Source organism: Rhododendron vialii, chromosome 1a, assembly GCF_030253575.1.
Source record: "Rhododendron vialii isolate Sample 1 chromosome 1a, ASM3025357v1".
Lineage (NCBI taxonomy): Eukaryota > Viridiplantae > Streptophyta > Magnoliopsida > Ericales > Ericaceae > Rhododendron > Rhododendron vialii.
Window position 1 is genome coordinate 12696164 of NC_080557.1, and position 12363 is coordinate 12708526.

Sequence of the window (12363 nt, forward strand, 5' to 3'; positions counted from 1 at the left end):
TTCGTTTTGGTTGTTCATATTTGATTTGTTGAGAGTGTGGTTGAACTTGCTTGAGTTCAAATTGACAGTACGTTGGATTGGAACCTGGGTAAAGATAGAAAAATTACTCAAAGCTGCTTCTGGATTTATTTATTCCTGTGTCGCTTTTTATCGGGGATCCTAAATAATTGGGGCGTAAGGCTTGTTTGGTTTCAAGTAATTCTTTCTGGGTTTGATTTAAATCTAATTTATTGGTTCATCATTGTGACAAGTCTCAACATCGGAAGGTTGGACAGAGAATGTCGACGGAAGATCTACACCATATTTTTTGGATGAAATGTTGCGATTCAAATGAGTACATGGTGATTTTGTTCAAAAACTCAACCAATTGAAATGCCTGAAAGCAGAAATCTTGTTGAAAAAGGCAGATGGAGTAATAAATTCTTGAAAGCCACATATCGAAGTTGACAATTCCAATCAGCTAAACACATTCCGATGATTAAGTCAGGGGAACATCATCGAGATGGTGTTGTAGCCTGAGGCCCCGTTCCAACTAACCTTCCTTTTTAAAAAGTTTTTTTTCTTCAATTTTCAAACTCAAATATAATGAAAATGAAAAATAATTTTTTGATTTTTCTTGCACCGTATAAAAGATCTCAATGAAATCTATCAAACAAGATCCATATTGGTAGAAAAATTATTTGCATAAACATATAATTTTTGGGCTTGAAATTACCTTCCTTTTTCCAAAACCTTCTTTTTTTGGAGTTGGAACACCCCTGCCTGCTAGCCGATTTTCAGAACACATTCCGATGATTAAGTCAGTTGTCAGTAGAGAAGAAAAAAGTATGTAATCTTCAGATAGCTAGTGATGGTATAGCTTTCTAGGGTTTATAATATGCATTTTACAAAGAAACTGTAGTTGGTCATCACGTAATTCTGTGCCGAGCACGTAAAAATGAAATTTGGCTTCTACGGTTCTTCTTTTTTCATTTTTTTTTAATTCCACTACAAACTGGTGCACATAGTGATTTCTTGTATAATGTGTCTGGGTCAAAGATTTGTGAATTGGTTTAAACAAGACGAAGGCGAGCAATGTAAAAAAAAATAGTAACTTATTGATGACATCAAAATTTCGTTTAGCAAGATGCGAGCTCAAAGGTCATAAAAGAGAATAGAGTTAGTAGCCTGGGAGACAACAAACAATTCGGATGTACTACTTTTATTTCCCAGAAAGAGCTCATCATCAAAACTCCATATACAGATATAACGAGGGTTTTGATAGTGTTCATAGATTGTGCTTTTGAGGTATATTTATGAAATTTCTACTTAAAGTGGCTGAGTCAATATTCAAGAAAAGATGTCACTTTGCAATGACTTTGTGACAAATCATACGTAATTTCGCAGATGAAAATTAAATGCAAACTCAGAAGATTGTATCTCCTTTAATAGACAAAAGGATTGCGATTTTTGTTCAGAATCGGATATCCATCTTCGGCTATTACATCAAGCACCGTTAAAAATATGTTAATCAAGCTTAGCACAGTCCCATGATGCAATCCTTAATTTGTATCAATAGCACGAATAATTAAGAATGCTTTCTTGATCGAGGCATCACCCACATGCAATCTTGTCATATAGTGTACATAATATTTTTACTCAAGTGTTTAGGCATAAAAAAAAAAAGCTATGAAAACATCATATAGTGTACGCTAAATGTACAACGACTTGTGTGGGATCCATTTTCGGGTCTCTTACAAATGATAAGACTGTTCAATTTGATTAAAATATTTCTTAAGAATCTCTATAAAAAAAACTCTCTTAGTCAAGCCATAGTTGATATCTGAACTTATTTTTTTGTCAAGAACTCTTTAAAAGTATTTTAAACAAATTAAATGACTTTTAGTATTTGTACAATACCCTGAAGATGATTCTTAAAAAAAAAAAAGAAAAACGGTCTACATCTGGTGTAAATGGCATGCACAAAGGCCTTCCACGAAAATTCTTGCCTATGTGAAATCAAACATCAAACTATCAAAGACCAAGAATTTATCATTAAAGTCTTGTCCACACAGACTTTATCATTAGTTTTCTTTCTGCCTTTATCACTTGCCTGGAAGTCCCCAAGCTGGAGAGAGAGAGAGAGCCGTTTCTCACTCCAATTCCGAACGACCATTTGCCCCATTGTGTATGCAGGAGATCGAACAATCTTCACTTCCTTCTTCATCTCTGTCGATCTACTGGGATATATTCCAAAAAAATTCAGCCATCCCTCCATGTGCAATCTCTCTCTCTGGTCCATCTCTGTCAAAGTCCCTCGATTTATTGATTTCTAAAAATGGTGCATAGTGATTTATTGACCAGTTCTTGGCTATTTAAGCCCCCTGCTAAGCATTGTTATAAAAATGGTGCATAGTGATTTCAAATATTTCAGTACGTCTGTCTAACCAAAATTTGCAGGATAGAATAACATAACTCCAGAGCACTCAGGAGTGTAGCCCAGAGCGCTCGGGAGTGTTATCATCGACAAATCTCCATTTTTATGCATCATTCCATGTCTTGCATCACTTCATCAATGTACATTATACACCAACACAGGCATACACTGCCTTACTTGATATATTTGTGGATATGTGCTAAATGTTTAATGGAATAAAATATTTTTGAAAAATCCCGCAAATGTTTAGTAGAGACCGATTTTAAATCGGGCGAGGGAGTGCCGTAAGACCCTTCCTCCCTCGTAACATGGCTTCGGAACCCTTAAATGAATCTCTGATTTTCAATTCAAAAATCATTTTAAATCAAAATGGTTTCTTTGGTGGCGAACCATAAATCTGGGTGGCGACTCCTTAATTTTTTCAAATCAAAACTCTATTTTTCGGGCCGCCCCGATCCACTCGGGGCTGTGGTAGCTTACAGTTTTCTTTCTGCCTTTATCACTTGCCTGGAAGTTCCCAAGCTGGAGAGAGAGAGAGAGAGAGAGAGAGAGAGCCGTTTCTCACTCCAATTCCGAAAGACCATTTTCCCCATTATTTATGCACGAGATCCAACAATCTTCACTTCCTTCTACTTCTCTCATCTCTGTCGGAACTCTTGAATTGGTTCTACAAACATTGGGAACAAACTCACTAATCTTTTGTGGGAGAACTCCCGAATCTTTTGGTTAGTATTCTGATACGCAATTTTTTTTGTTCATGCTATGCATTTTTTCTTTGTTTATGGTAGCAAATTCTTGGCTCGTTAATTATGCATTTTTATAATATTAGTTATGCATTCTTTTTGTTAAGTTACAAATAGGGTGTACGTACGTACGTGAATTTTGCTATTGGCTTTGGTGTTATTTTGGTCATAATCTTGTCTCTTGTTGTGCTAAGAAACAACCCACAGTAGCTCGATCATCCACTGAAGCTGAATATAAAGTCATGGCTAACACAGCTGCATACTTGGTTTGGATTCAGCGGTTACTTTCTGAACTATATGTTCCGTGACTCCTTGTGTTCTATGGTGTGATAACTGTTCAGCCGTTGCTGGGCTTCTAACCTTGTCACCTTTTTCCCCATTGTTTACGCACGAGATCAAACAATCTTCATTTCCTTCTTCATCTCTGTCTGTTGGGATTCCAAAAAAATTCATTCATCACTCCATGTGCACACACACACACTCTCTCTCTCTCTCGTACGTCCATCTTTGTCAGAGTCCTTCAATTTATTGATTTCTAATGTGGCTTCTATAAACTGTGTTTTTATTTTGCAGATGATGATAGATATATAGGAGGCGGAACACTTGAATTGGTTCTACAAACATTGCCAACGAACTCCCTAATCTTTTGGTTAGTATATTGAGATCAGTATATTGTACTCACCACTCATATTTTTTGGAGGATGATACGCAAATTTTTTTTGTTCATAGTATTCATATCTTCTTGTTTATGGTAGCAAATTCTTGGCTCGTTTGTTATGCATTCTTTTTGCGAAGTTACAAATGGGGTGTATTGTTTTATCTGGGCATTTTGGCCTCTTGGGGTTCTTGATTGGCATCTTGCCAATTAAGGGTTTGGGTCTCGGATGGGCACATGTTGTTTTTCTCCTTGCTCTTTTTGATCTTTGTAATCTTTCAAAGATTAATAAAATTCTTTTTCGCCGTTCAAAAAAAAAAGTTTAAGAAACAACCCACAGTGGCTCGATCCTTCATTGAAGCTAAATATAGAGTTGTGACGTACACAGCTGCATACTCTAATAGTTGGTGCTCATCGTTATTTAGTGACCAACTCATCAATCCATTTGAATATGGATTCACCAATTAGATTAATTTGTGTTTCTTGTTAGCCAATCAAATGTTAGTTAGAATTTTGTCAAGCTGAAGTTCTCAAAATCTTGATTCATCATTGTGCAGTGTGGATCTATAAAAAAATAATATAAATCTTTGTGTTGCGTGCATAAATATGAATGCCTCGCGGGCGGAAGGATGTTCTTCCTCTTCCATACCCATCCCACCACAATGGGTATACGACGTCTTTGTGAGTTTTAGAGGTGCCGATACTCGTAAAAGATAAAAGCAATAAATTGAATAGGTTAAATTTTCTGTATATATCTAAACCTTCTGAAGAGGTATTATATAGGGTTACAGGATGTGCTGCACTACACTAGTACACGTAGTACACAAAGCTAAATAAGGAATACATGTAGTACAAATAGCTAAGTAAGGAAAAGAATAATATCTACACGATTCATGCCAACACTCCCCCTCAAGTTGGTGCATAGATATCTCCTATACCCAACTTGTCCAGTGAATCCCAGAATACTTTCCCGGATACCGCATGGGTCAATGTATCCGCAAGTTGCTCTTCTGATCTTACGAATGGAATAGCCACCAGACCCTCATCCAGTTTCTCCTTGATAAAGTGTCGATCAACCTCCACATGTTTGGTACGATCATGCTGAACCGGATTGTTTGCTATCTCCCTAGCAGCCTGATTATCACAATAGAGTTGCATAGAACTTCTTACCTCAATGCCTATCTCGGTAAGCAACAAACGTAGCCAAAGAAGCTCACAAATTCCTTGAGCCATACCTCGATACTCAGCTTCAGCAGCTGACCGTGAAACCACATTTTGTTTTTTACTACGCCAAGTAACCAGGTTACCACCCACAAACGTGAAGTAACCTGAAGTAGAACGTCTATCAGTTATGTTGCCTGCCCAATCTGCATCTGTGTACCCCTCAACCCTCAAATGCCCATGTTTCTTGAACAATAGACCTCTCCCAGGAGCAGACTTCAAGTAACTCAGAATACGCATTACTGCCTCCATATGATCCTCACTTGGAGAGTGCATGAACTGACTAACAACATTCACTGCATATGCAATATCAGGTCGGGTGAGTGATAGATAGATCAATTTTCCAACTAACCTCTGATATCTCTCTCGATTAGTTGGAGCTTGATCAGGATATATCCCTAGATGATGATTCTGCACAATAGGAGTACTTGCAGGTTTACAGCCCAACATTCCAGTTTCAATCAGCAAATCCAACACATATTTTCGTTGTGACAAATAAATGCCACCACTAGAGCGAGCAACTTCAATTCCTAAGAAATATTTCAAACCTCCCAAGTCTTTCATATCAAACTCAGATGCTAAATAACCTTGCAGTTTCTGAATTTCATCAGAATCATCACCTGTGACAATCATATCATCAACATAAATGACCAACAAAGTAACCTTACCATTCTTTCGTTTTATAAACAAGGTATGATCAGAATTTCCTTGACGATATCCATATCCCTTCATGGCTTGTGTAAACCTCCCAAACCACGCTCGAGGTGATTGCTTTAGACCATAGAGAGCCTTCCGCAACCTGCACACTTTCCCTGATTCATTGACCATCCCACATCCTGGTGGAAAGTCCATGTATACCTCTTCCTTCAAATCTCCGTGCAAAAATGCATTTTTCACATCAAACTGCTTCAAAGGCCAATCAAAATTGGCTGCTAAGGACAATAAAACTCGAACAGTATTCATTTTTGCCACTGGTGCAAAAGTCTCTTGATAATCCACACCGTATGTCTGCGTATATCCTTTTGCTACCAACCTGGCCTTGTACCTATCAATCGTTCCATCAACCTTATGTTTAATGGTAAAGACTCATCTACATCCCACTGATTTCTTGCCTTTCGGTAATAAAACAATGTCCCAAGTCTTGTTCCTTTGTAGTGCCTTCATTTCTTCATTCATAGCCTCTATCCATTTTGGATCCTTCAAAGCCTCTTCAACTCTGCTAGGAATCTGAACTGCAGCCATCTGATTCACAAATGCTTGATACTGCGGTGACAATCGATGTGAGGACACATAATGAGCAATTGAGTACCTTGCCTTTCCTTCTGGAGAAAACCTATCGGGCGGATGACCGCGATTCTGTCTAGGAGGCAACTGATAAGAAGACTTTTCAATTGCTTTAGGATTAGAAGAAATATTAATGTCCAAATTACTTACCTCGAGAATATCCACGGGAGCATGGGCAGGTACTATAGAGTCACAAGAGGGGGAATCACATACTGAGTCAGCCATCACATACTGAGGTGTATCAGAAGGACGAAAGCATGAGTCAAGTGCTTTAGACACATCTTCAGTTGAGCCAAAGCTTATAGGACTTGAGTTAGGACTTGAACCAGGGCCTGTTTCAATAGGTACATCTTCCAGAACAACCTCAAACCAATCAAGTCCTTCAATTTCTCCTTCAATCTCAACATTCGTCTCCCCCTGAAGGACATGATTGGACATGGGAGAAGCAAAATACATTTCCGACTCTGAGAAAGTCACATCCATAGTAACATAAGAGCGTCGAGTAGGAGGTTGATAGCACCGGTATCCTTTTTGTGTTGGAGAAAATCCCAGAAACACACACCGAATAGCACATGGATCCAATTTGCTTCGTTGATTCTTGTGAATATGAACATAGGCCACGCAACCAAATATGCGCGGAGACAAATTTAAGTGGGTTGTTAGGGGCACATGAGATGCTAAGACTTCCATAGGAGTGTGAAAATCAAGAACTCGAGAGGGTAGTCTGTTCATCAAATAGATAGCATATTGGACAGCATCAGCCCAATAATGCTTAGGTACCGACGCACCAAGGAGAAGGGCTCTTAATTGCAACCTCAAGAATATGGCGATTCTTACGCTCTGCAACACCATTCTGTGCAGGAGTGTCAGTACATGAAGTTTCATGTATCATACCATGGTCTTGAAGAAACTGAGAGAGTGCAAAATTAATATACTCTCCACCATTGTCAGAGCGAAGAACCTTGATAGCAAGAGAAAATTGGGTTTTGATCATTTGATGAAAAACTCAAAAAATAGGGCCAACATCACTCTTATGTTTCATCACATACAGCCAATTCATACGAGTACAGTCATCCACAAAGGTAACAAACCAACTAATTCCTGTTGGAGTAGTCACAGGGGAAGGACCCCATACATCAGAATGAATTAATCCAAATGGAATAGTGCTTTTATTAAAACTCAAAGGATAAGGAACACGATGACTCTTAGCTAGAATACAAATATTGCATTTGAACTCAGAGTCTTTAACATCCTGAAATAAGGACGGAAGCAAACGACGCAAATAACCAAAAGAAGCATGCCCAAGACGACGATGCCATAGCCAGACTTTCTTGCACTTATCATCCATTGTCCCTCGCACCTGAAGAACTCGATTGGCTGCAACATCATCCACATAATATAATCCCCCTCTCTTAGTACCATGCCCAATGATCTCCCGTGTCTGGATATCCTGAAGCAAGCAAAACATAGGAAACATTAATACAAAATAATCCAATTGTTCGGTAACTTGGCTCACAGATAATAAATTGTTGGACAAAGTGGGAATGAGTAAGGTATGGTGCAAGGATAATGATGGAGTGAGAGCAATAGAACCAGCCCCTGTCACATGAACAGTATCACCATTGGCAGTAATAACACGGTCTTTGCGAGGGAAGGAAGCATATTGAAATAAGGATTTATCGTAAGTCATGTGATCAGTGGCGCCCGAATCGATTATCCATCCTGTGTCGCGATCATTGGATGAAATTAGAGCCTTGCCCAGATTACTAGCTTCTGAATTGGAATCTTCGAGAAATGGCTGATAAATAGAAGATATGCTTTGGTTGGAGGAATTGCAATGAGACACAGTAGAGTTATGGCTCGAGCCAACAGAGGGCATTATGCCAGAAGCTGCAACAGCAGCAACGCTAGGTCGGCGAGTAGTACGTTCACCCTTGAGCTGCCGACGGCGTTCCAAATACCAATCAGGGTAACCATTTTTCTTGAAACAAGTATCGGCCGTATGTCTAGTACCATTACAAAAGGTGCACTGCAAAGCATCCTTATTTTCCACATCAGAAAACCGAGGAAGGCGAGGGATTGATGGACTCGGTGCTTTGGAGACCATGGCCACGGAAGGAAGACCACCGGCACTACTAGAGCCGAGCATAATATTTTGGCGTTGCGCCTCACGACGTACATAGGCAAAGGAATCCTCTAAACCAGGAAGTGGCTTGAGTCGCAGAAAGTCACTCCGGACTTTATCGAATACATCGTCCAAGCCAGCCAAAAAATCCTAGATACGATCTTTCACAATTTCATCTTGACGTGCCTTAATATCAACAGGGCAAGCCATGGAAATAGGGCGGCGCTTATCAAGCTCCTGCCATATAGTTTGGAGTTCAGCAAAGTATACCGGAATCAGGCGACCACCCTGTTTGATACGAGTGGCCTTACAATGCAACTCATAGAGTTGAGACTCATCAGCGCCATCGTAATACATCTGGGTGACACCATTCCAAACAGCGGCAGCAGTAGGAAGACCAAGAAACAAGCCAAGGAGGTCGGGCTCCATCGTTTTCACCAACCAACCCTTGACGATGGCATCCTCCTTCTGCCACTTTGGGAAACTAAGATCGGATTTAGCGGGCTGAGGAGTATCGCCTGTCAAGTAACCAATTTTTTCTTGACCGGTAGCATGCAACTCCATCATCTGAGACCAAATAGTGTAGTTCGAGCCATTCAATTTAATCCCAAACGGAATGGCAGTAGAGGAGTCACTCTGGACAGTCACCACTTGGGCGTTGCCGCTAGCGGACACCACGGATTTACTCTCGTCAGTCATGAATAACACGAGAAGCAAGGAAGAAAGTTGAGTTTTTGATCGGATGTCACTGGGCAATAAGCACAGAGATGGAAGTAGGGTTTAGGAATTTTAGGGTTAGCTCTGATACCAAGATAAAAGCAATAAATTGAATAGGTTAAATTTTCTGTATATATCTAAACCTTCTGAAGAGGTATTATATAGGGTTACAGGATGTGCTGCACTACACTAGTACACGTAGTACACAAAGCTAAATAAGGAATACATGTAGTACAAATAGCTAAGTAAGGAAAAGAATAATATCTACACGATTCATGCCAACAGTAAAAACTTTACCAGCCATCTATTTGCTGCTTTGGAGGCCAATGGTTTTTGCACATTCAGGGATGACAAAGAGCTCGAAAGAGGAGAATATATTAGCGATGGATTACTGAAAGCAATTAAGGGTTCCAAAGTGTCTTTAATAGTGTTCTCAAAAGACTATGCTGGGTCAAGGTGGTGCCTTGATGAACTTGTGAGGATAATGAATTGTAGGGAGACTTTGAAACAAATTGTTGTGCCCATCTATTATGATGTTGTTCCATCCTATGTGCGGAAGCGTGTCCAGCGGCATTTGAAAAGCATTTTAGAGAGGGATCGGATGGCAAGGTGGAAAAGTGGAGGAGATCTCTTACTGAAGCTGCCAACTTGTCAGGTCGGGACTTGCTGAATGAGACCAACGGGTATTTTTTTTCCTCCCTCGACCCTTATGATATTTATAAGAAAATGACCTTAAAATATAACTAGTACACAGTATTCCACACATTTGGAGGTGCGGGTGGAATTTTCATACTGTTAGAAGGTTGATTAATCTTAAGAAGTACTTAGTTGACCACAATTTTAGATAAATTAAATTTCAAATGCCGCTGGACACGCTTCGAACTTTGCAATTATTGGACATTTATACTTGCCTCAGATCATAACAAGAGAAGGCCTTATTATGCATGACTTTAGATATGCCTAGAGAAAGAACTTTGAAATAGGAGTAAGATTTTTTGACTGATTTCAAAATCACTCTTCTACTTGTTGCAAGCTTACAACTAGTTTATTTTTTTGAGTTTCTAGGCCAGATATCCTCAATTGATACTAATTTCTTGGCCAAAATTAGCATGATTCATCCCATAGTCATGGCTAATTCTAGATTTAATGAGTGCTTATTCTTGTTTTTTTTATGTTAATTGATGCACAAATTGGCAGAGATGAAGCTGAGTTAATAAAGATGTTAGAGAAAAAGTAAATCCAACACATCTAAATGTTCCATACCGCCAAGTTGGACTAGACCGTCGTGTTGTAGAGCTCAATGTGTTGCTAAACATGGAATTCAACTTTGTTTGCATTGTTGGCATATGGGGCATGGGTGGAATTGGCAAGACTACAATTGCAAAAAAGCTATATAATGACATCCAACACAAGTTTGAACGTAGTTGTTTTCTTGCGGATATCAGAGAAACTTCACAGCGACCGAATGGTCTGGTTGAGTTACAGAAGAAACTTATTTTGGCTATATTAAATAGAAGTCATGAAGTAAGTAATTCTCATGAAGGCATCGTGGTTATAAAGAAGATAGCTTTCGGTCGAAAAAAGGTTCTTCTTGTTCTGGATGATGTGGATAGTGTCCAACAATTGAAGGCACTAGCCATAGATCGAGATTCCTTTGCTCCTGGAAGCAGAATCATCATAACAACAAGAGATAAGTCTTCACTAAAAATCCTCGAATTGCCTGAGCATGAGATATATGGGCCAGATAAATTGGACGAGGATGAATCCCTTGAGCTCTTCAGTTGGCATGCCTTTAAGGAAAACCATCCTCCAGAAGACCATTTGGACCTTTCACGCCAAATTGGGCGTTATGCTGGAGGGCTTCCATTAGCTCTTGAAGTTTTGGGTTCCTATTTCCGTGGCGAGAGCATACCTCAATGGAAACGGGCAATAGTAAAATTAATTAAGAAAAATTCCTGCTGATGATGTTCTTGGAAAACTTAAGATAAGTTATGATTCGCTTAGCAAGCAACTAAAGAAGTTGTTCCTAGATACGACATGTTTTTTGTTGGAATGCGTTGAGATTTTACTGTTAAAATATTGGAAGGCTACGATATTTTTGCAGACGATGAGATTCGAAAACTAGCTAGCCGACCGGTGTCTAATAAAATATGACAGTCTTGACCATATTGTGATGCACGATATGATAAGAGACATGGGCAGAGAAATTGTCAGGCAAGAATCGCTTGATCCTGGGAAGCGTAGCCGATTGTGGTATCTTGATGATGTCCTTGAAGTTCTGAGAGATGGCACGGTGAGAGCCTTATGCATTGAGATTTTACTCCATTGTTGATGCTTCATTACTACAATAATGCTACATACACTTGTGCCCATTCTATATCTAATTTTTTTGATATGAATATTCCTAGCTTTGTATGTTGTTTTCTCACGAGGTACTTTTTTCTTCTTTCATTATGAATTGGGTTTTCATATTAGGGAACTGAAGCAGTAAATGGCCTCCTCCTAAATGCTACAGATGTCCAAGTGAATGCAAAGCCATTTGAAAAGATGGACAAATTGTGGTATTGTGAGCATGTCCAAGAGGTTCGGAGAGATGGCATGGTGAGGACCACACATCATGATCTTGTTTTCTGCGGTAATGCGACATATGCTTATGCACATTCTTAATTCCAAGTCTCAACTTACATAAATATTCTTGGCTTTATTTCCCCTCGTTATGCAATGGGTTTTCTTATTAGGGAACTGAAGTAGTTGAAGGCCGCCTTCTAAACTTTATTGATCCAAAAGATGTCCAAGTGAATGCTAAGGCATTTGAAAGGATGAACAACTTGTGGCTGCTTCATCTCGATTATGTTCGCCTAACTACTGGTTATGAACATATTTCCAGAAGGCTATTATGGCTAAGCTGGAAAGGCTTCCCTTTGGATTGTATACTGATAAGCACCCAATAATGCATATTCTTGGTGCTTAAGTCCTCTAGTATGTTGTGTTTGTACATATATATTGTCATTTTTATGCGATATTGCACGTAAGGTATGTTTTTGTGTATTTCAGGAAAAACGTGCTAATAAGGCAGTTTTGATGCCAATAAACGTTCCGGGATGAACCAAGTGTCCAAGTGCCCAGCGGCATATGGTCATTGTCACCGGAGCCTAACGGTGCCACAAGAAGCCTCGGAGATTGGCCGGAGGTCAAGGTTGGC

General features: G+C 39.4%; 2 protein-coding genes across 9 annotated transcripts in view; both read left to right on the forward strand.

The window, feature by feature from the left end:
* Nucleotides 1-12363, forward strand: part of LOC131302365 (disease resistance protein RPV1-like) — a 310054-nt gene that overhangs the window by 135521 nt on the left and 162170 nt on the right. For both annotated transcript variants that reach the window (XM_058328936.1, XM_058328944.1), the window contains one exon: nt 11637-11762. In XM_058328936.1, the coding sequence (XP_058184919.1) occupies nt 11637-11762 (126 nt within the window). The remainder of the gene's footprint in view (nt 1-11636; nt 11763-12363) is intronic.
* LOC131302428 (disease resistance protein RPV1-like) overlaps nt 1-12363 on the forward strand; it is a 136782-nt gene that overhangs the window by 30479 nt on the left and 93940 nt on the right. Inside the window, exons 1-3 of one of the 7 annotated variants that reach the window (XR_009191749.1) lie at nt 2376-3141; nt 3733-3887; nt 4372-4520. The exons of 1 other annotated variant lie outside the window; for it this stretch is intronic. Coding sequence is in view for 1 of the 6 variants with exons in the window: in XM_058329092.1 (XP_058185075.1) it covers nt 9817-9844 (28 nt within the window). In the remaining 5 variants the exon portion in view is untranslated. Of the gene's footprint in view, nt 1-2065; nt 2258-2375; nt 3142-3732; nt 3888-4371; nt 4521-9816; nt 9845-12363 lie in introns of those variants that run through there. 5 more of the 7 variants (XR_009191747.1, XM_058329121.1, XM_058329099.1 and 2 more) reach the window with 5 other exon arrangements.